The sequence below is a fragment of the Triplophysa rosa genome, linkage group LG8 (assembly GCF_024868665.1).
Source record: "Triplophysa rosa linkage group LG8, Trosa_1v2, whole genome shotgun sequence".
In the NCBI taxonomy this organism is placed as follows: domain Eukaryota; kingdom Metazoa; phylum Chordata; class Actinopteri; order Cypriniformes; family Nemacheilidae; genus Triplophysa; species Triplophysa rosa.
The window spans coordinates 13,107,469-13,129,429 of NC_079897.1; the positions used below are offsets into that span (position 1 = coordinate 13,107,469).

The following is a 21,961-nucleotide window of genomic DNA, read 5'->3' on the forward strand; positions in this document are numbered from 1 at the left end:
TTTTCTATTGTAAGAAAGAAGTAATCATCATAATCATCACCTAAACCCTCTGCATTTTAATGTAGGCAAAAACTGGTAAAAGTTAAATGAAACTATTTTTCAGAAATTTTAATCAGAAAAAAATATCTGAACCAAACTATAATAGGGATCAATAATTAGGAATCTATAATATTCCTAATCCTGACAATGCAACAGCGAAAATGAAGATTTATATGTTTAGGTTGCCACCCCTCATTGTGCTCTTGTTCCCCTTTTCCACCCCATGTATAAAATCCTGGACACGCCCATGTTTATTACTAATATACATACACATTAAAATGAATGTTGAAGATTAAATTTAAATCCTGCACAACACCCAGTATTGGGTCATGAGTCCTGTGCCAATGTTTTCTCTTTTACCTGTTAAGTTACATGATGGTTTGCTATATGCATACTTCTGGTACCATATAATTATTAGTGTTGCAAAATAAATAGAATTAAATTGTACCTACCTACTTTTCAGCTGTTTAAACTAGTTAAAGGAATATTTCACTTTAAAATAAAAAAATTCATGATAATTCACAAGGTTATTTTAGTTTATTAAAATTAAAAAATTGAAAACTCTTCTGTTTATTGAAATCAAATAAAATATTGACCTAAAAATTTAAACGTTGCGTCAAAAATAAACTGAAATAAGTTTAAAGCACTAACATTACATTAATAAACAAAAACTAAAATAAAAATTAATTAATCTTATATATCAACATAAAAAATAAACAAATAAATTATAAAATGACAAAAGCATACACAAAAAATAGCTAAAACCTGAACATAAAAACTTAAAATCTAAAAATAAAAGCAAATTTAAAATATGAATAAAACTAAAATTAAAACACGTTGTCAGGTCCCGGGTCTGATCACCTGTTTGTTTTGTCCTGTTTTAAACATGTTAGTGTTTGTCTAGCACAGTGAGGAGAGTTTGACAGCTCGCCTTGTGCTGGGTGTTTGTGTATAGATTCCGCCTCCCTCGTTATTCTCTTCACGACACACCTGTTCTCACTCAAGCTAATCTCCTCACACCGGTTTCCACTCCCGCTATCTAGTCTCTCTCTATTTAACCTCCTGCATTCTCTCGCTTCCTTGTCAGTCCGTTAGTTTACTATTCGCTGACTTCCAGTCGTTAGCTTTCTAGTCTTGTTTCCTGTTTAGTCTTGCCGTTAGTTCTAGTCTTGTCTTGTCGAGTCTCTAATATTGTTTGTTCGTCCAGGCTCCAGAGCTCTTTGCACCCTGCCCGGTGTCCCACTGTTTCCCCAGAGCAGTGCTGGTCTGGCGAGTTGGGTTTCCTTCTGGCTGGCTGTGAGGAGTTATTTCCCTGGACGCCCGGAGGCTTCCGCTTCCCTACTTCTTGCTGGAGGAACCACTATTCACCCATACCGGAGGAATTCTCTCTCTCTCTCCGGGATCGGTTCGGGAGTGTCACCATTCATCCTCGAGGTGGCCACGCAGACTCTCTTCTCTGGCTAGCTGCTCAGAGCATTTCACGGATTTGCCCTTCGGGGCTGTTACACAGAGCTTTTCACGGATTTGCCCTTCGGGGCTGTTACACGGAGCGTCTCACGGATATGCCTTCTGGGCTGTTACACAGAGCTTTTCACGGATTTGCCCTTCGGGACTGTTACACGGAGCATCTCACGGATACGCCTTCTGGGTTGTTACACAGAGCTTTTCACGGATTTGCCCTTCGGGACTGTTACACGGAGCATCTCACGGATACGCCTTCTGGGTTGTTACACAGAGCTTTTCACGGATTTGCCCTTCGGGGCTGTTACACGGAGCATCGCACGGATACGCCTTCTGGGTTGTCACACAGAACTTTTCGCTCCCTTCGGGGTTTATTTACACGGAACTTCTCTCAGACTCTCTGTGGCAGAAGGGGCGTGGTTAAGCGAAGTCTGCAGCGGGAGAGAGAGTGGGTAGACGAGCGGTGATTGAGTGTGGCAGACGAGAATCACGTACACCTGTGTCTCGTTCCAGCAAGTGGCGTGGGGAGAGATAAAAGCCACTGATGGAGAGTCGTTGCAAAGGAGAGACTGGGACTACTGCTGCTGAACAGGCGAGAAGCACGGACAGAAACCCGGAAGTGAGCCGGAGAAGGTTGTAGCGTACCTGTGGTGAAGTGGAGATAAGACGGGCGTGGAAGACGCCAGTGTGACTTTGTGTGTGTGTGCGGTGGAAATAAAAAGGCTTCTGGCCAGCAGTAGTGATCCCTGATTCCAGCCTCTTCCTTCCTACTCTGTGTGTTATTCTTGTTACAGTGGTGCCGAAACCCGGGATGGAAGGAAGCAGGAGTGCCGCGGCCGGGGGGATGAATCCGCCGACCTCGCCGTTTGCGGAGGTGATTACGTCCCTCGCGGTCCTCCACCAGGAACAACACCGGGCCCTGTTACAGCTGCGGGAGGACCAGGACAGCCGGTTCCAGGCGATCCTGCGGGCTCAACAGGAGGACCGCGAGGCGTTCCGGAGCTGGATGCACCGGGGGGCTCAAGGGGGAGGTACCAGCGGACCAGCCCCACCGATCCATCTGATCCTGCAGAAGATGGGCCCGCACGACGATCCCGAGGCGTTCCTGGAACTCTACGAGCGGACCGCCGAGTCGAGTGAATGGCCAAGGGACCAGTGGGCCCTCCGGTTGATACCCCTTCTCTCCGGTGAGGCGCAAGTGGCGGCCCAACAACTTCCCCCAGAGAGCCTCCTGGTGTATGCGGAGCTGAAGAAGGCGATCCTGCAGCGGGTCGGCCGGAGCCCAGAGCAACACCGACAGCGCTTCCGGTCGCTGGGGTTGGCAGAAGCCGGGCGGCCCTACCTGCTAGCTCAGCAGCTCCGGGACTCCTGCCGGAAATGGCTGGTGGCTGAGGGAAGCGGCGTTGGGGACATCATCGACAAGGTGGTACTGGAACAGTTCATCACCTGCCTGCCCCGGAAGACGGCGGGGTGGGTCCAGTGCCACCGGCCGGCGTCGCTGGACTCAGCCATCCAGTTGGCGGAGGATCACCTGGTCGCGTGCCCTGGAATCGGGGAGTCTCTCCCCGCAGTGTCTCTCTCCGCACCTCGCACCCTACCACCACCAACGAACCGGCCGGTAGCCGCGCCTCGGACCCGGCTGCCTTTCCTAGGAAGAGGCCCTCCTCGGGGTCGAGGAGGGTATGGATCGGGACTGATGGAGGGGGGGAGCGCTATGTCTACGCGTCCTTCCGCCGTGGAGGCCACGGATACCGCCCCGACGGTCCCGGTCTCCCCACGCCAGCCGTCTGTCACACCCACTGCCGCCAGGGCGGCGGGAAGGTCTGGGCCGGCCTGTTGGCGTTGCGGGGATCCGGATCACTTTATCGATCGGTGTCCGGTGATGGAGGTGGGGACTTTGATCCGGGTCCCTGACACGCCGCGGGCTGCCCCTGGTCCGGCTGGCCTGTACCAGATACCCGTGAGTATTGGGGGGGGTACCTACCAGGCGTTGGTGGATTCAGGTTGTAACCAGACCTCCATCCACCAAAATCTGGTTCGGCTCGCGTCAGGGGGTAAGTGCCGCGAGGTTCAGGTGCGGTGTGTGCACGGGGATGTGGTAAAGTACCCTCTGTTGAGGCTGCCTATTAAATTTAGGGGAAAAAAGCATAGTGTGGAGGTGGCGGTTAATCCCCACCTCAGACATCCGCTAATTCTGGGGACGAATTGGCCGGCTTTTCCGAAATTGTTGGGACTGCTTTGTGCGGATGTCTCTTGGGTAAAGAAGAAGCCCGGTAGGCGGGGTTGCGTGCACGCGGGCAGCGTGGAACCGGGTCCGTCGGCACCTGACTCGGGGGAGACGCACGAGATCGAGAGGTTACTCCTCTCGGATCGCGATGATTTCCCCCTGGAGCAGGCGCAGGATGCGACGCTGAAACGGGCGTTTGAGCAGGTCGCATCCATTGACGGGCAGCCGGTTCAGCCTGCACGTCCTCCCTCCTATCCGTATTTTGCTATCAGGAATAATCGGTTATATCGAGTGACCCAAGACACTCAGACAAAAGAGGATATAACCCAGCTATTGATTCCAAAGAGCCGTCGGGAAATGCTTTTCCAGGCGGCTCATAGTAACCCTATGGCAGGTCATTTAGGGCAGGGCAATACACTAAATCGTCTTATGGCCCGATTCTTTTGGCCGGGCATTCACGACAACGTGCGCAGGTGGTGCGCGTCTTGCCGTGAATGTCAGTTGGTGAACCCACCGGCCACCCCAAAAGCGCCTTTGCGCCCTCTTCCGTTGATGCAGGTTCCCTTCGATAGAATTGGTATGGACCTCATCGGGCCATTAGAGCGATCTGCACGAGGCTACCGTTTTGCATTGGTCCTGGTGGACTATGCAACACGGTACCCCGAGGCAGTGCCGCTCCGTAACATTTCTGCCAAGAGTGTGGCGGAGGCACTGTTTCGTATCATCTCCCGGGTGGGGATCCCCCGTGAGATCCTCACGGATCAAGGCACGGCGTTCATGTCACGTACGATACGCGAACTTTACGAGTTATTAGGCATTAAATCGATTCGCACCACCGTTTTCCACCCACAAACGGACGGGCTCGTGGAACGATTTAATCGCACGTTGAAGACTATGATTCGTAAATTCGTACACGAGGACGCCAAGAATTGGGATAAGTGGTTAGAACCCCTCTTATTTGCAGTACGGGAGGTCCCCCAAGCCTCCACAGGGTTTTCCCCTTTCGAGCTTCTGTATGGGCGTCAACCCCGAGGGGTTCTCGATGTCCTGAAGGAGACTTGGGAGGACGGACCTTCATCGAGTAAAAACGAAATTCAGTATGTCTTGGACCTGAGAGCAAAACTTCAGACACTGGGGCGGCTATCTCTGGAGAATTTGCTACAGGCCCAGGACAAACAGAGCCGTCTGTATAACCGGGGTTCTAGCCTGAGAAAATTCACACCGGGAGAGAAAGTGCTTGTGTTGCTCCCAACGTCTTCCTCCAAATTACTTGCAAAGTGGCAAGGACCGTTCGAGGTCACACGGCGAGTTGGCGATCTCGATTATGAGGTTATCCGATCAGATAGGGGAGGGGCACGTCAAATCTACCACCTCAATCTCCTAAAAAAATGGAGCGAGGTGGAGGCAGTGATGATGGCGACGGTGGTGTCCGCGGAGGAGGATCTCGGGCCGGAGGCAAATGTAAAACCACAATCCATTGCCCTGGCCCCAGGGGGAGACCACCTCTCACCCTCGCAACTCACTGACCTGGCCCGCCTGCAGGCGGAGTTTGCCGACGTGTTCTCTTCCCTTCCGGGCCGGACGAACCTCATACAGCACCATATCGAAACCGAGGCTGGGGTAGTGGTGCGTAGTAGACCCTACCGGTTACCTGAACACAAAAAAAAGGTGGTTCAGGCAGAATTAGAGGCTATGTTAGACTTGGGAGTAATAGAAGAGTCCACCAGTGACTGGGCGAGCCCGATAGTTTTGGTGCCAAAAACGGACGGCTCGGTTAGGTTCTGTGTGGACTATCGTAAAGTTAACACCGTCTCAAAATTCGATGCTTACCCGATGCCGCGAGTCGACGAATTGTTGGACCGGCTCGGTGCTGCTCATTTTTATTCGACACTGGATTTGACAAAAGGGTACTGGCAGATCCCCCTAACACCAGTATCCAAAGAAAAGACAGCCTTCACCACGCCGTTTGGTTTGCACCAGTTCGTGACACTTCCGTTCGGTTTGTTCGGGGCTCCGGCCACCTTCCAGCGTCTCATGGATCGGGTCCTCCGGCCCCATGCGACATACGCCGCTGCCTATCTGGATGATATTATCATACACAGCAACGATTGGCAGCGGCATATGGTGCATCTGAGGGCGGTCCTGAGGTCGCTGAGGGAGGCCGGGCTCACGGCGAATCCAAAGAAGTGCGCAATTGGGCGGGTGGAGGTCAGGTATCTGGGCTTCCACTTGGGACACGGGCAGGTGCGTCCCCAAATTAATAAGACAGCAGCGATTGCAGCCTGCCCGAGGCCCAAGACCAAAAAGGAGGTGAGGCAGTTCCTGGGGTTGGCGGGATATTATAGGAGGTTTGTACCTAAATATTCGGAGCTCACCAACCCGCTGACTGACCTCACTAAAAGGGAGGCACCAGACCCGGTCCAGTGGACGGAGCGGTGCCAGCAGGCCTTTAACCAAGTGAAGGCTGCTCTGTGCGGCGGACCGCTCCTACAGTCTCCTAACTTTTCTCTTCCTTTTTCTCTGCAGACCGACGCGTCGGACAGGGGGCTGGGTGCCGTCCTGTCCCAGGAGGTGGAGGGTGAGGAACGGCCGGTGCTGTACCTCAGCCGCAAGCTGTCCAAGAGGGAAGCGAGGTACAGCACCATTGAGAAGGAGTGTTTGGCCATCAGGTGGGCCGTCCTCACCCTCAGATATTACCTCTTGGGGCGAGAATTCACCCTCTGTTCGGACCACGCCCCTCTCCAATGGCTCCACCGCATGAAGGATACCAACGCCCGGATCACCCGGTGGTATCTAGCCCTTCAACCTTTCAAATTCAAGGTGATCCACAGGCCGGGTGCACAGATGGCTGTGGCTGACTTCCTCTCCAGGAGGGGGGGGGGGAGGCTGCAGGCCGGATGGCTCCCCGGCCTGAGTCGGGCGGTGGGGGTATGTGGCAGAAGGGGCGTGGTTCAGCGAAGTCTGCAGCGGGAGAGAGAGTGGGGAGACGAGCGGTGATTGAGTGTGGCAGACGAGAATCACGTACACCTGTGTCTCGTTCCAGCAAGTGGCGTGGGGAGAGATAAAAGCCACTGATGGAGAGTCGTTGGAGGGGAGAGACTGGGACTACTGCTGCTGAACAGGCGAGAAGCACGGACAGAAACCCGGAAGTGAGCCGGAGAAGGTTGTAGCGTACCTGTGGTGAAGTGGAGATAAGACGGGCGTGGAAGACGCCAGTGTGACTTTGTGTGTGTGTGCGGTGGAAATAAAAAGGCTTCTGGCCAGCAGTAGTGATCCCTGATTCCAGCCTCTTCCTTCCTACTCTGTGTGTTATTCTTGTTACACTCTCCCTCTGGGATTTCGCAACGGCCTCCGGATTAAACGAACCCTTTCCTACGCTAGTGAGTTACTCTTGGTTCATGGTATCATTCCCCTATTATTACGTGGCCGAGCGCTCGAGCCTTGTCCTGCTCTTTATTAAGGCGTTTCTCCTGGTGTGTGATATTCTGTGAATTTTTCTGTAATAAACCCCTTGTTTGACCCTGCATCTGACTCCGGCCTTTTCCTCATAACAGAACAGACTGAACCAGTATGGAGTCAGCAGGTTCAGATTCCCTCCGCTCCGCCCTCGCTCAGCAGGGAGTTATGCTGGGACAGCAGAGTACCCAGCTAAACACTACCGTCCAAGAGGTGGGGGCTATTAATACCCAGATCTCCGAGCTCGCGGCCCAACTCGACGAACTCCGACTGGGTGCGGTTGCCGCTGCCGCCAGTCGCCAAGAGCCCGAACCACACGCCAATAACCCACCTACTTATGACGGTGATCCCAATTCCTGCCAAGCATTCTTATCTCAGTGCGCCTTAGTCTTCACCCTGCAGCCACATCGCTATGCCTCAGAAACTTCTAAAGTGGCTTATGTTCTGACTCTTCTCTCTGGCTGGGCCCGTGAATGGGGAGTGACTGTATGGAATGCCAAGACCTCTTTCTGCTCCACCTTCGAGGACTTCCGCACAGAGTTGGTGAATTTGTTTGACCGCACAGCTCGGGGAGATGAAGCCGCCGCTCTGTTATCCCGCCTAACACAGAAAGGGGGATCAGTAACTGACTATGCCATCCGCCTCAAAACGCTGGCAGCGACGTGTGACTGGAACGCAAGCGCAGTGTGCGCCCGCTTCCTGGAGGGCCTGAATCATGGCATCGCTGACAAGCTGGCAGCTCTAGACATGCCTAAGGAACTCGAGGCACTTATTGATCTCGCTCTTCGAGTAGAGGGTCGACTCACGCTACAGCGACAACGCCGCCTCTCTAACCTCTCCTGGCGTTCCCAGGCCTCTTCATCCAGTGATACCCCATCAACTACTTCTCCTGTTACAGAACCCATGCAGTTGGGGCAACTTCGCCTCTCCACCCAGCAGAAACAACAACGCGTGGCCCAGGGACTCTGCCTATATTGCGGCAAACCCAGTCACTTCGCCATCCAGTGTCCAGTAAAAGACCGTGCCCACCGGTAAGACGGAGAGTCCTGGTGGGCGCCATTCCTTGCTCAAACTCTCCTTTTGGTCGTGCCCAGTTACCCTGTAGACTGCTCTTCCAGGGCATCTCCCACACCGGCCACACCTTACTCGACTCTGGGGCCGAGGGAAATTTCATTGATGCAGCCATGGCTCAGAAGTGGAGGATTCCGACCGTACCCCTCGCCGAACCCATCGAGGCCTGGTCGCTGGCCGGCAGCCGCCTCACTACCGTCACACATGTCACTCCCAGTGTAAGTCTGCTCTTATTTGGTAACCACCATGAGAGCATTTGCTGTACATCCTCGATTCTCCCAAGAACCCTATCGTTCTGGGACATCCTTGGCTTGTACAGCACAATCCTCATGTGGACTGGAAGAACAGTTCTATTCTCTCTTGGAGTCAGTCTTGTCATGTGTCTTGTTTGGGTCCTGCCTCGTCTCCTGTTTCTGTGTTTTATGCCCCGCAGGTTCAGCCCGCTGACCTCACCGGCGTACCGGTGGAGTACCACGATCTCAGCATGGTGTTCAGCAAGTCCCGGGCTACCTCTCTTCCTCCTCACCGCTCCTACGACTGCGCCATTCACCTCCTCCCAGGCACTTCTCCGCCCAAGGGTCGCCTTTACTCCCTGTCTGGTCCAGAAAGAGAGGCTATGGACAAGTACATTCGGGAGGCGCTTCTCGCTGGTCTCATCCGTCGCTCTTTTTCCCCGGCTGGTGCGGGTTTTTTCTTCGTCCAGAAGAAAGACGGCTCCCTGCGACCTTGTATTGACTATCGAGGGCTGAATGACATCACTATTAAGAACAGGCACCCCCTACCTCTCATGTCTTCTGCCTTCGAGCTCTTGCAGGGAGCCCGGGTCTTCACTAAGTTAGACCTCCGCAATGCCTATCACCTCATCCGTATCCGGGAGGGAGATGAGTGGAAGACGGCGTTTAACACCCCCACGGGACATTTTGAGTACCGGGTTCTTCCGTTTGGTCTAACCAATGCCCCAGCCATCTTCCAGGACCTGGTCAATAGCGTTCTGGGTGACATGATTAACATATTTGTCTTCGTGTACTTGGATGATATACTTAATTTTTCCCCCTCTCTCCAGGTGCACACCCAGCACGTTAGACAGGTTCTCCAGCGTTTACTCGAGAACCAGTTGTTTGTTAAGGCGGAGAAGTGCGAATTCCATGCCGAGTCAGTTACGTTCCTTGGCCACATAATTTCCTCGAAGGGGATCAAGGCTGATCCTGCTAAGATAAAGGCTGTCGCTGAATGGCCCACCCCCGACTCCTGTAAGGCCCTGCAGTGCTTCCTGGGTTTTGCCAACTTTTATAGGCGATTCATCAGGAATTTTGGCCAAACGGTCATGCCCCTTACCGCATTGACCTCCATCAAGGTACCCTTCAGGTGGAATCAGGAAGCTCAGGTAGCCTTTGACTCACTCAAGTCCCGTTTTGTCTCTGCACCTATTCTGTCTATTCCAGATCCTGAGCTCCAGTTTATTGTTGAGGTCGATGCTTCGGATGTTGGGGTCGGCGCAGTCTTATCTCAGAGGTCAGCCCAGGATGGGAAGGTGCACCCTTGCGCCTTCTTCTCTCACCGCCTCAGCCCTGCTGAACGTAACTATGACATCGGTAATCGAGAGCTGCTAGCAGTAAGATTGGCCTTGGGTGAGTGGCATCACTGGTTGGAGGGGGCAGCGCAGCCATTCCTGGTCTGAACGGATCATAAAAATTTAGAATATATCCGTTCAGCCAGGAGATTGAACTCACGCCAGGCCCGCTGGGCACTCTTCTTTGGCCGTTTTGACTTCACCCTCTCGTACCGGCCCGGGTCTAAGAACCATAAGCCGGACGCTCTCTCCCGTCAGTTCGAGGCCGCCGGGGAGGAGGCCCCGGTCGAGACCATTCTCACTAAGGGAATGGTGATCGGGGCCCTCTCCTGGGGTATCGAGCAGCGGGTGACAACGGCCGGTCGAGGGGTGCAAGTGCCGGCAGGGTGTCTGGCGGGCAGGTTGTGGTTACCGGCAACGTTGTGCTCAGAGGTCCTTCAGTGGGGCCATTCGTCTAAACTGGTCTGCCATCCAGGTAATAAGGGAACGTTGGCTGCCATCAGTCAACGTTTTTGGTGGCCATCTGTGGCCAATGATGTCAGACAGTTCGTGTTGGCCTGCCCGACCTGTGCTCAATGCAAGACACCCAACCGCCCGCCCACTGGTCTACTCCGCCCTTTACCCATACCCTCACGCCCCTGGTCTCACGTCGCCCTTGATTTCATCACAGGGCTTCCCCGATCCTGCGGTAACACCGTGGTTCTCACGGTAGTGGATCGCTTCTCCAAGGCGGTCCATTTTGTTCCCCTCCCCAAGCTCCCCTCCTCCCGGGAGACTGCTCAACTGATGGTGGATCACATCTTCCGCCTCCATGGCTTGCCGGTCGACATTGTGTCCGATAGGGGTCCTCAGTTTACTTCCCGATTCTGGAGAGAATTTTGTAGACAGATCGGGGCCTCAGCGAGTCTGTCGTCTGGTTTTCACCCGCAGACCAACGGGCAATGCGAGCAGGCCAACCAGGATCTTGGAAGAATGCTCCGCTGTCTGACATCCAACTACTCGAGTTCCTGGTGCTCTCAGCTCTCGTGGGTAGAGTACGCCCACAACTCCCTCCCGTCATCAGCTTCAGGTATGTCTCCCTTCAAGTGTTCCCTGGGTTATAATCCTCCCCTGTTTCCGTCTCAGAAACCCGACGCTGCAGTTCCGTCGGCTCTGACTTTCGTCCAGCGCTGCCGCCACACCTGGGAGAAGGCCAGAGGGCTCTTGGCCCAGACCGCAATACAGACCAAAGCAGCAGCTGATCGCCACCGGTCCTCTCCTCCTACCTATGTGTGTGGTCAACGGGTATGGCTGTCTACCAAGGACCTGCCTCTCCGGGCACCTTCTCGCAAGCTGGCACCCAGGTAAATTGGTCCATTCCGTATTTCCAAGGTGGTTAATCCAGTGGCGGTCAGACTCAGACTCCCCCCTACTCTTGGTCGGGTCCACCCTGTTTTTCATGTTTCCAGGGTTAGACCGGTGGTCTCCTCACCACTTTGTCCTGCCAGCAATCGTCCCACTCCCCCCCCCCTCGTCTAGTGGATGGCTCCCCCACCTACACGGTGAGGAAGTTACTAGACATACGACGCCGTGGCAGAGGTGTCCAGTACTTGGTGGACTGGGAGGGTTATGGTGCTGAGGAGAGAAGTTGGGTACCGTCCCGGGACATCCTGGATCAGGCTCTGATCGTGGACTTCAATCGGTGACGAGGTGAGCCCCCTCCTAGAGCACTTGGGAGCGCTGCTGGGGGGGGGGTACTGTCAGGTCCCGGGTCTGATCACCTGTTTGTTTTGTCCTGTCTTTTACATGTTAGTGTTTGTCTAGCACAGTGAGGAGAGTTTGACAGCTCGCCTTGTGCTGGGTGTTTGTGTATAGATTCCGCCTCCCTCGTTATTCTCTTCACGACACACCTGTTCTCACTCAAGCTAATCTCCTCACACCGGTTTCCACTCCCGCTATCTAGTCTCTCTCTATTTAACCTCCTGCATTCTCTCGCTTCCTTGTCAGTCCGTTAGTTTACTATTCGCTGACTTCCAGTCGTTAGCTTTCTAGTCTTGTTTCCTGTTTAGTCTTGCCGTTAGTTCTAGTCTTGTCTTGTCGAGTCTCTAATATTGTTTGTTCGTCCAGGCTCCAGAGCTCTTTGCACCCTGCCCGGTGTCCCACTGTTTCTCCAGAGTGGTGCTGGTCTGGCGAGTTCGGGTTTCCTTCTGGCTGGCTGTGTGGAGTTATTTCCCTGGACGCCCGGAGGCTTCTTGCTGGAGGAACCACTATTCACCCATACCGGAGGAATTCTCTCTCTCTCTCCGGGATCGGTTCGGGAGTGTCACCATTCATCCTCAAGGTGGCCACGCAGACTCTTTTCTCTGGCTAGCTGCTCGGAGCATTTCACGGATTTGCCCTATGGGGCTGTTACACAGAGCTTTTCACGGATTTGCCCTTCGGGGCTGTTACACGGAGCATCTCACGGATACGCCTTCTGGGCTGTTACACAGAGCTTTTCACGGATTTGCCCTTCGGGGCTGTTACACGGAGCATCTCACGGATATGCCTTCTGGGTTGTTACACAGAGCTTTTCACGGATTTGCCCTTCGGGGCTGTTACACGGAGCATCGCATGGATACGCCTTCTGTGTTGTCACACAGAACTTTTCACGTACTCTCCCTTCGGGGTTTATTTACACGGAACTTCTCTCAGACTCTCCCTCTGGGATTTCGCAACGGCCTCCGGATTAAACAAACTCTTTCCTACGCTAGTGAGTTACTCTTGGTTCATGGTATCATTCCCCTATTATTACGTGTCCGAGCGCTCGAGCCTTGTCCTGCTCTTTATTAAGGTTTCTCCTGGTGTGTGATATTCTGTGGATTTTTCTGTAATAAACCCCTTGTTTGACCCTGCATCTGACTCCGACCTTTTCCTCATAACACACGTCATACAAGCTGTCCGTGTGTTTAATTCTTCTGTCGAAAACAAATTGAGGCTTATGAGGAAAGCTTTCCAGGGTTCTTCTCCATATAATGAACTTCAACGGGGGGCTGTTGGTTAAGGTCCAAATATCAGTTTCATCGCAGCTTCAAAACGCTCTACAATTTGTTTTCTACAGAAGAAATAAACACACTGACGGCTTGTGGGTGAGTGAATTATCATGCAATTTGAATTTTAAAGTTAACTACTCCTTTAAATTAGGTTTGATTGTATAGATTGTAGAGTATCTTGGTTCATTAAAACTGATGATTGTAGATAGCTCACTGTGGCTTTTCCCTGGATATTTCTCTTGAGGTGGCTTTTCGGCTTAACTAGATAATCCTGTTGTTTATCAATATGATTCTTCATTGTGGTTTCATTTCTGATTCCAAACGCATATAAACACAAGGGCCAACTGATTTCCTTTAGGACATTCAGGACATTTAGATTTTCAAAATATAAGCCATTTCTCTTCATTGTCAACACATAATTGTGTTGCATTTTAACAATACTTGTTAATATTTTTCAGCGTTAGTCCTTGGGGCGTTTATGATTTATGTGTAACACCAACTTGGAAGTTGCTTTGTAAAGCATCTACTTTGGTGATGTCCGCTTCACAGGTGCAAAGTCGCAGTATAAACATATACACTTCTTTTTAAACATAGCTCAAACCCCAACTGGAATCACATTGTCATGTATTAATACAAACAGATTCTCCACCCATCAGTCAGGAGGCAGAATCTCTCCTGTGGAAAATCCCACTCATGTCATAAATCTGAATAATACGAAGCTTCGCCGCCTCTCTGACACAAATGAATCATCTGTGATTTCATCCTAGCCAGCTGATGACTGCTGTAAATCTTTTACAGCTAATTTATAACACTGTTTGTAGTAAACTGCAGGTCTTTGGACTTGTCATATACCTGCTGATAATACGAGGAGATGGGTTTGGAGCTGTTTTATGCATTCGCATCCTACATTTACACATTTGGCAGTTTTGGGAATAAAGTATAATCTGTTATGAGACTGTTTACTGTACATAGAAATGAGCTGTGTTTGCTCTTAAAACAATTCCTGTGTTTGATATGCTTACTTGCAGACTTGTATGGGAAATATGTGCGAATCATAAAGAGAAAAACTGGAAAAGCGATGCAATTAAGATGAAATTGTAATTGTTTACCAACACCTGAGTAAATATTTTTGTGGTTGTTTTCTGTTTATTAAAAGGCGGAATACTTGATTCGGATTGGCCAATCACTACATTCCAAGGGCTGATATTCCAAGATAACGACTGCTAAAAACTAACAGCACATGGTAACCTGGATGCTGCAAATAATTTTGACAGGCACAATTTAATATTACGCAAAACTGAAATATAAATATGTTCTTTAATAACATGACATTATATTTACAAATGATTAAATCAAATGGCTTTTCCTGGCATTTGAACGTCATGTCATACTTTTAAACCAGGTTTTCTTGCGGAAGGTCTGCATTCGTTAAAAACAAGGTAATAAAATATTTTAAATCAATATTTAATGTACAGTTACTTACTTATGAGGTAAGTAGCCGTCTAATAAGCGGCATAATGTACAGACAGCCAAACATATCATAGGTCAACAAACGTATGTGTCGTATGACAATATAAACATGGCAGAATGTATATGTATATAATCAAAGATATTAATTAGGGCTGTCAACGTTAACGCATGCGATTAATTTTTTCAAATTAACGCGTCAGAAAATATTTATCGCAATTAACGCAACATCCGTTTGTTTTGACATCCTTTGTCTAGCGTTACTTTATGTAATCACGCTCTTATTCGTGTACAGGCTTTTAAACCACTTAAGCGCGATTTGAAACAGTTGCTTTGACGCGTTCAATGAAGATAGACGGCTTCTAAACTGTGGGACGCGGCAAAACGCAACGCGAGGTCCAGTCTGGTGTATACAGTCATGGGCTGAAGGCTGCGTCGGTGAATCTCTGTCAGACAGCGCATCCGTGTTAAGCTCTCTTTCGTGCTTGAATGGATAAAACCATACAAGATTATGTCAGAAAGCCCGTTTTGTCTAGCATTTTCTTAAGCACAGACTTCAAAGTGTAAAATAAAATCTTAAATGAATGCAAAGTGTTGTGAAAATGGGAGTGCGGTGACGGTCAGATCTGCGTTCTGAGACAGCTCTTAAAGGGGCCACGCTCTTAAACGTGCTGCTGTGACTCCTGTCACTAATGTTAATCAAAGAACAAAATAAAAGAAGAAATCAATGTGATTTTGTAGCTTTAATGAGAATTCTTCTGCATTTAATTTATAACTTAGCATTAAAGACTGTAAAGTGTCCTTCAATTTCTGTATATTTCCTACATGAGCTCTCAATTATACTGTTGAATGGCTATAATTAATGTTAAAATAATCAATTTAATAGAGACATCAGTTACAGTACTAATATCAAAATGTTAGCTTTCATAAAATGATGCTGTTAAAGAAATATGTTGTTTATACATCAATTTGAAGATTAAATGTGAAATTATTAAAATGTAAAAGTATATTTTAAAATATAATTGTTATGTGCGATTAATCGTGATTAATCACAGAAAAAATGTGTGATTAATCTGATTAATTTTTTTAATCGATTGACAGCACTAATATTAATATTAACAAGATGCGCCACTGCCGTTACACTGAATGGCGAGGAATGCACCGCTCAATATGGCCGCTCTAGCAAAGGAAGTCCCGCCTTCCAGTAAAACGAGCCTATCGTCAATCAGTAAAGACTGACGATTCTCTGGGGCGGGGCTCTCGTGAGGCGCTAGCCAGCCTGTGCGCAGGCGCAGTAGATGCGGCGACCTCGAAAAAGGTGATTTTTAGCGCAATTTAACCAAAGTTATGATACAGTTCATGTCATGGTTTATTATTGATATAAATATATTGTTTAATTGTGATTTCTGCCAGCGATTTTAGAACTATCTGCAGTAGATAGGACTGTGCACTTGCTATGATGTAAATAGCTGCCCAGAGGTGTTGCAAACACGGCCGCCGAGTGACACAACTTCCATAAACGGACTTTGATATAATGCATTGTTCTCTCGCACATACTGTACTATATAGAATGTGTTGATTTTACTGTAAAGAACTAAGTATTTAATCTTGTAAGTACTGTCAAATATAATGTCTTGTGCTGTTTCAGTTTAAGCACCTGATTAATCTAGAAAGCTTGTGGTGAATTTTTGTGCTGGAATAACAGTTAAATGAATTCTCTGATTTTTTAAAATTCTTTGATCCCATACAGAAGAAAAATGTAACAAGTTAAATGGAAAAGTGTTTTTGTTTTGTTTTGTTGAGAACCTTTCTGATATTGACATTCAGGGCAACAGAGGGCATACAATATTAAAGCAAAGTGTTTACGTAATGACTCTAAAGACTGTCTGTTCCTTTAAAAAAACATTCCGCATGTGTGGTTTGGTGCTGCGAGACCTCATAGAAATGTTATCGGTGTTTAATGCCTATAATACCTTTTACCTTGAACTGTGAAACTGCACCAGGTTATTGAACACAAAACTAGGCAATTTTATTCAGAAACCATTCGTCATGACATCATCTTTTTAAGGGCAGTTAATATAATATTTATTTAATATAAAAACAATTTAATAAAATAATAAATATAATGTTATTATATTTAATATGCCCCAAACGATTTTGTTTTGGATAGGAAATGCACAGTTTTGAATTGGAAATGCACAGTTTTGCATTTTTGTCACTATGAATGACTCTTCACTTTCATTTCATCAATTGTCAGCGCCTAACGCCTTTTTAAGTTCTCATAGTTTGAAATATGACAGCTGAGATGAATTTGAGACTTTCTACAAGAGACCCAATTGAAACGGACATTCTAGAGCAATTAAAAAAAAGTCTCATAGAGCCAAGCCTTTGATGCACAGTTCTCATCAGACCTCATGTTGAATAGTGAGCATTAAAGAGATGAAGGACAGTAGAGCTCAGCTGGAAAACAGGGAGTAATCATAGCCACGGTCCTTCAACACGGGCAGTAATTGAAGACCAGATTAAGAAAAGATGTGCGCATAGAAAGTTGGAGACTTAAGTACTTATTTTTTGCCGCAAATAGTGACTACAATACCAAGAGTCTCTTCCTGCTGCTCATTTGATTGGGTTAGCAGAGATTTTCTCTAAAAGCTCTTTGAGGCTGGCATGGAAAATTGAAGGGGCTTCACTGGTGTCTGAGTGCTCTGTGCGTAAGCTGGTGTCAATGACGTTGGGCTGGGAAATTGAATCCGGCACAATCCTGTCTGACAGCTTTTCTGAAATAACATTGCTTTTGTTTATTCAGACTTTACAAGAAAATGCTTTCCGCTTTTTTTGTAGCGTAGTCTGAGACTGCTAGTGAAAATTGTTTGCCATATTTTAGCCATATTTTAAAATGGCAAATGATATTATCAATAGAAGAGCAGTATGTTGTACCGCTGATTATTAGATTTACTTCCTGATGTTACTTTGTTTTACCCCTTAAAAAATCTTAAAACCTACCCTGATTATTCAGCGGGGGAAAATGCATTTGTGTTTCAAAGCACAGGTATTTTATCTGAAGAATGTGTTGTTTGTCTCTAGATCCTGGCAAACATCATCATTTTCATATGTGGTAACCTGGCAGGAGCGTATCATAAACATCTGATGGAGCTGGCGCTAAAGCAGACGTATCAGGACACCTGCAACTGTATCAAATCACCCATCAAGCTGGAGTTTGAGAAGCGGCAGCAGGTTGAGTATCAGTCTCTCTTTACCTCCTTTCTCTTCTGACGGGATTGTTTATCAGGTTCTTTGGGGTTTATATTCAGAGTGTCTGTAAAACTGTGAGATCTGTATTTTCTCTTGAATGCTGATGGTGACATCACATTGGGGAATGCAGGAGTGAATTTGGCCCAGTGATGAAATACTGAAAAGCTTGTGTGTCGGTTTGATGATTGAATGACAGAATTAGATAATGTAAAATAACAAAACCTCCCTCTCTCTCTGTCTTGCTCTCTTTCACTCACTCACGCACACACACACACACACACACACAGAACACAGCAAAACACATCATGTTTATCGAATTAAATAATGTGCCTGCAGAAGTATTGTCCTACTTTTTGTCTTGGTAACTTTAGTTCACTGTTGCCTTTTTGTAAAATGAAACAGAAATATGATGAAGAAAATTTCCCTCATGCAATAATTGCATTACTTTGCTTCAGATGAAATAAGCTGTATCTATGTGATTATTTTTAAAGGGGAAGTGCATCACTTTTGCGCCACTAGCATTGCCAAGTGCAAATGCAGAAATAATGAACAGTGGTTTTTAGCACTGTTCCGTAATAAAGAAAAGGAATTGCTCATGACGTCATAACATTGAAGCCAGCGTGTCGCCATGTTGGTATGCCCAAACATTCCATTAAATTAATAGGAAGTTATCAGATGTTATTGATAAAACTTGAGTAGGGAAATTTCCCTGCATAGGGATTAAGTTGCATTCCTCTTCATTTATAATAACAAAGTGCTCATTTTGAAATCTGAATATAGACTTTAGGTTTGTGCCTACAACTTCACTCACCAACATTGATGTTACATGCACTTATGTTGTGTATTGTTTTATGTTGATAAAGTATTTGTTAATGATTAAACAGTTGCATTTATTGTGAAGCATTTCAAAATAATGTCTTAAACACTGGTTAAACTAACATTTGATTCAACAATATATACAAAACACACTGCTGTGCATATTGCCATATTGCATATTGTACACATTTTTCATCTTATTCACAGAAATCAAACTGACCATGTATAAACTTAGTCATGAAGCTAAAATAGTAGGATTTTTCTGAATCTGAATTACCGGAATAAACATTGCAAATAACATCCGATGCACATAGAGTATATATTTTTATACATTTGCATACACATATCCTAAAAACTAATCATGTGCATGTAACACTACACGTAAGGGGAAGAACAATGCCACAACAGGAGACGGTGCAAAGGGTATATTTAATCCAAAAAAAAATCCAAAACCGTAAATCCAAAAAAGGGGTAACAGGCACAAAAAGGGAATCCACAAAAAGGTATAATCCAACTGGTAAGAAACATGCAACAAGGAGAACTCAGAAACACAGGAGGGTCGGAACTAGACAGTAACGGAAATAACAACTAGATCTGACACCGGGGAATACACAGGGCAGGGTACATATAGTGTCCAAGTAATGTGAATCAGGTGTGGGTGTAATTATGATGAGTGCAAGGGATGATGGGAATTGGAGTTTGTGAGTGTCAATAGTCCGGTGAGTGTGAACGGGTGATTCTGGGAGGCGGAGTTGCTGGAGGGGGTGTGGCTGATCGGTGAGGAGAGCTTGCTATAGTGCAAATGGTGCACTGTAAAACAGGCGATATTAGATCATTAGTTTGACTGTAAACTCAATGATGCCCTCTGTCGGTTGAGCATGCAAAAACGGCGGCACGATCACTTCTGGTGGCTTCAAGCGATATTTCAGAGGCAAAACAAAATTTCCTCGTGTTCTACTCACCCTCAAGGCATCCTGACTGAATAGGATTTTCTTCTTGAAGAATAATGCAGTCGGAGTTATAATACTATGTATCATTTTTCTTCCAAGCGGTAGAATGGGAGTGAATGGTGGGAAGTTTTTTGAAGCTCCAAAAAGTGCATCCATCGATCAAAGAACGGCTCGACATGACTCTGTGTTCTTAACAAAGGAATCGATGCGTTTGTTTAAGAGAAATATCCTTAATGAGAGCACTATTAACATTATTGTCGAGCTTCCGTTATCCCTCAGCTGCGCGTGAACCTGAGGCTTGTTTTTCTGGCAAGTGACACAGACGTGTCATAAACATTTTTTGCCTCTGAAATATCGCTTTCATCTTGTTTAATCGTTTTTTTTATTTATTTCACATGAATTAAGTCTTCTGATGTTCATTTCACATTTTAATATTAGTTGGAAATGTTCTGTTGGTTGTATTTCATTCTTACACTTGTTAAAAGACTAAAACAGGAAGTGCTTGCTTAAGCTCCAGTGACTTGACCACTGTTGACTTGTTATTGTCTGTTGGGACTACAACTCAGATTTAGACAGACAAATTTGTCATCGTACTGTTTTGAATTTATCTGCTGTTGGACGTCCTCCCATATTAACCATTTGTTTTACCTTCATGGGTCACCATTTGAGTTAGTTCAAGCCTCCAGGGTGTCCTCTTTTTTCTTCTTGCTATCAAGTGGAAACCAGGATGCTTCTCTGATGTCCACGCTCAGTTTCCAGTTTAGGCAGAGCCACAGAGGCAGATGCTGTGACGGAAGCCCACCCCGTGTGCTGGCTGCCTTCCATCAGTCCGTGTGCTCTGCTAGAGGTCAAACGGCATCTCTCTGCTTTCCTCTGGATTAACTCTTAAGAAAGTCTTCTCAGGCTGCAGGTGATGAATTGTGCCTTCCACGGCTTAGCGGTCTCGGCTACGAGCGAGGCGATGTGCACTTCTGTGCTGCTGTTCAGCTGTAGATCCCAGATTTATTGTGTGCTGCATTAATTAGTAGATAAAAAAGGATAATAAGACGTTTGTCATGGCATAAATGAATGTCTATGGCTTTCATGGCGATGCTAATAAAATGATAAGGACTTTAAAATGATTTTTTATGAGTTCATTACGGTTGCTTAGGGAACTGTAGAAGACCTAGTGGGCAATTAACCTTCTCCTCCACGTAGAAAGAGTCAAGCTATCACGAGCCTTCATAATGACCCTCCAGAACATCCCTGTTAAATCTCATTACACTCATTCACTCTTCATGCCTGCTGGGAAACCTGTGAAATCTGAAAATTTAAAATGGTAATCGTAGTTGTACCTTTTGAAGAACGCCCACCGTTACTCCATTACAGGACTCCCAGAAGCAGGTGAAATATCATTGTAGACTGCCTCCCAAAACCTAGGTGTGAAAAATCTGAGCTAAAGTATAATTTGCTTTAAGGGCTTCACAGCGAGGGAACTCTAATATGGGTGAGCTAATGTGCGGCGGGAGTTTTCTTAGCGGATTAACCGCCTGCAGATTTGGTCGATGTTTAATATTCATTTTTAATGGTGCATTGTGAAATGTACACTGGGGTTGTGCAGTGAACACTAAAGCTGTTCCAAAATTTAATGAACTGCTTCATGAAAAGTGACTAATTTGCAATTCCCTATATAGACAGCAACACTGCCAGCACACACAAATAAATGTGTGATCGAATTTGACAATTTTATTGAAATAATAGCTTTTTTTAAATATATATTTTATTTTTAAAAACACAGTATATATATATATATATATATATATATATGAAGAGTTTATTTCCAAAATGAACTCTTGAAAAAAAAGATCTAAAATCATGTTTTTTTATTGTGCATTCCAATTAATATCAACCAAACTGCAGTTGGTTTGTTTTTATTTAAGCCATAATAACTCAAAAAATAAGCTAAATAACACAATAAAAACATAACAATAAAAACATGATTTTTGAAAACAAAACTCAAAAAAACAAACTCTTCACATATACACTCCTGAACAAAATCTTAAGACCGGGGAAAACATTACAAGTATCCGCATTTCTCGCTGGTGGATCGTAATCAGGTTATAAGTACTGCTTCAAAATGCCTAAACAAGAAACAGGAGCAAGAGACAAAAAAAACAGAGAGTAGGCAATTTATTGAAAACTTCATTTAAACTCAAACATAAAAATAAAGTTTAAGACCATAGCCCAAAAAACCCCCACAACAGAACTAAATGTGTCAAAAATGGACTCCGTAGTGAGGAGCCCCACCGTTCTTGTTGATCACTTCAAACACTCGTTTCAGCATGCTTGATGCGACTGTTTCCAGGAGGCTGGTGGCAACGTTGCTCCATGTGGTAAGAAGTCCTTAGTCAGGCGGGCATTGTGAACTGCAGCGTTGTCCTGTTGAAAAATTGAAAGAGACATTACCGCACAGATGAGGACCCTCAGTCAAGAGGGATGCCCGCTGCAACATGTCCACATAGCCAGCTGCCGTTTGACGGCCCTGCAAACCTGAAGCTCCATTTTCCCAATGAAGGAAAAGCACCCCAGATCATGATGGAGCGTCCAACACTGTGCCGCGTAGAAAGCATCTCAAGTTGGATCTCCTTGTCATGACAGTAAC

The 21,961-nt window shown here is 46.9% G+C and overlaps 1 protein-coding gene across 6 annotated transcripts in view; it reads left to right on the forward strand.

The window, feature by feature from the left end:
- adcy2a (adenylate cyclase 2a) overlaps positions 1–21,961 on the forward strand; it is a 157,658-nt gene that overhangs the window by 93,554 nt on the left and 42,143 nt on the right. For 4 of the 6 annotated variants that reach the window (XM_057339805.1, XM_057339806.1, XM_057339804.1 and 1 more), the window contains exon 4: positions 17,387–17,536. In XM_057339805.1, coding sequence (XP_057195788.1) covers positions 17,387–17,536 — 150 coding nt within the window. Of the gene's footprint in view, positions 1–3,367; positions 3,461–6,698; positions 6,877–17,386; positions 17,537–21,961 lie in introns of those variants that run through there. The other 2 variants (XM_057339808.1, XM_057339807.1) reach the window with 2 other exon arrangements.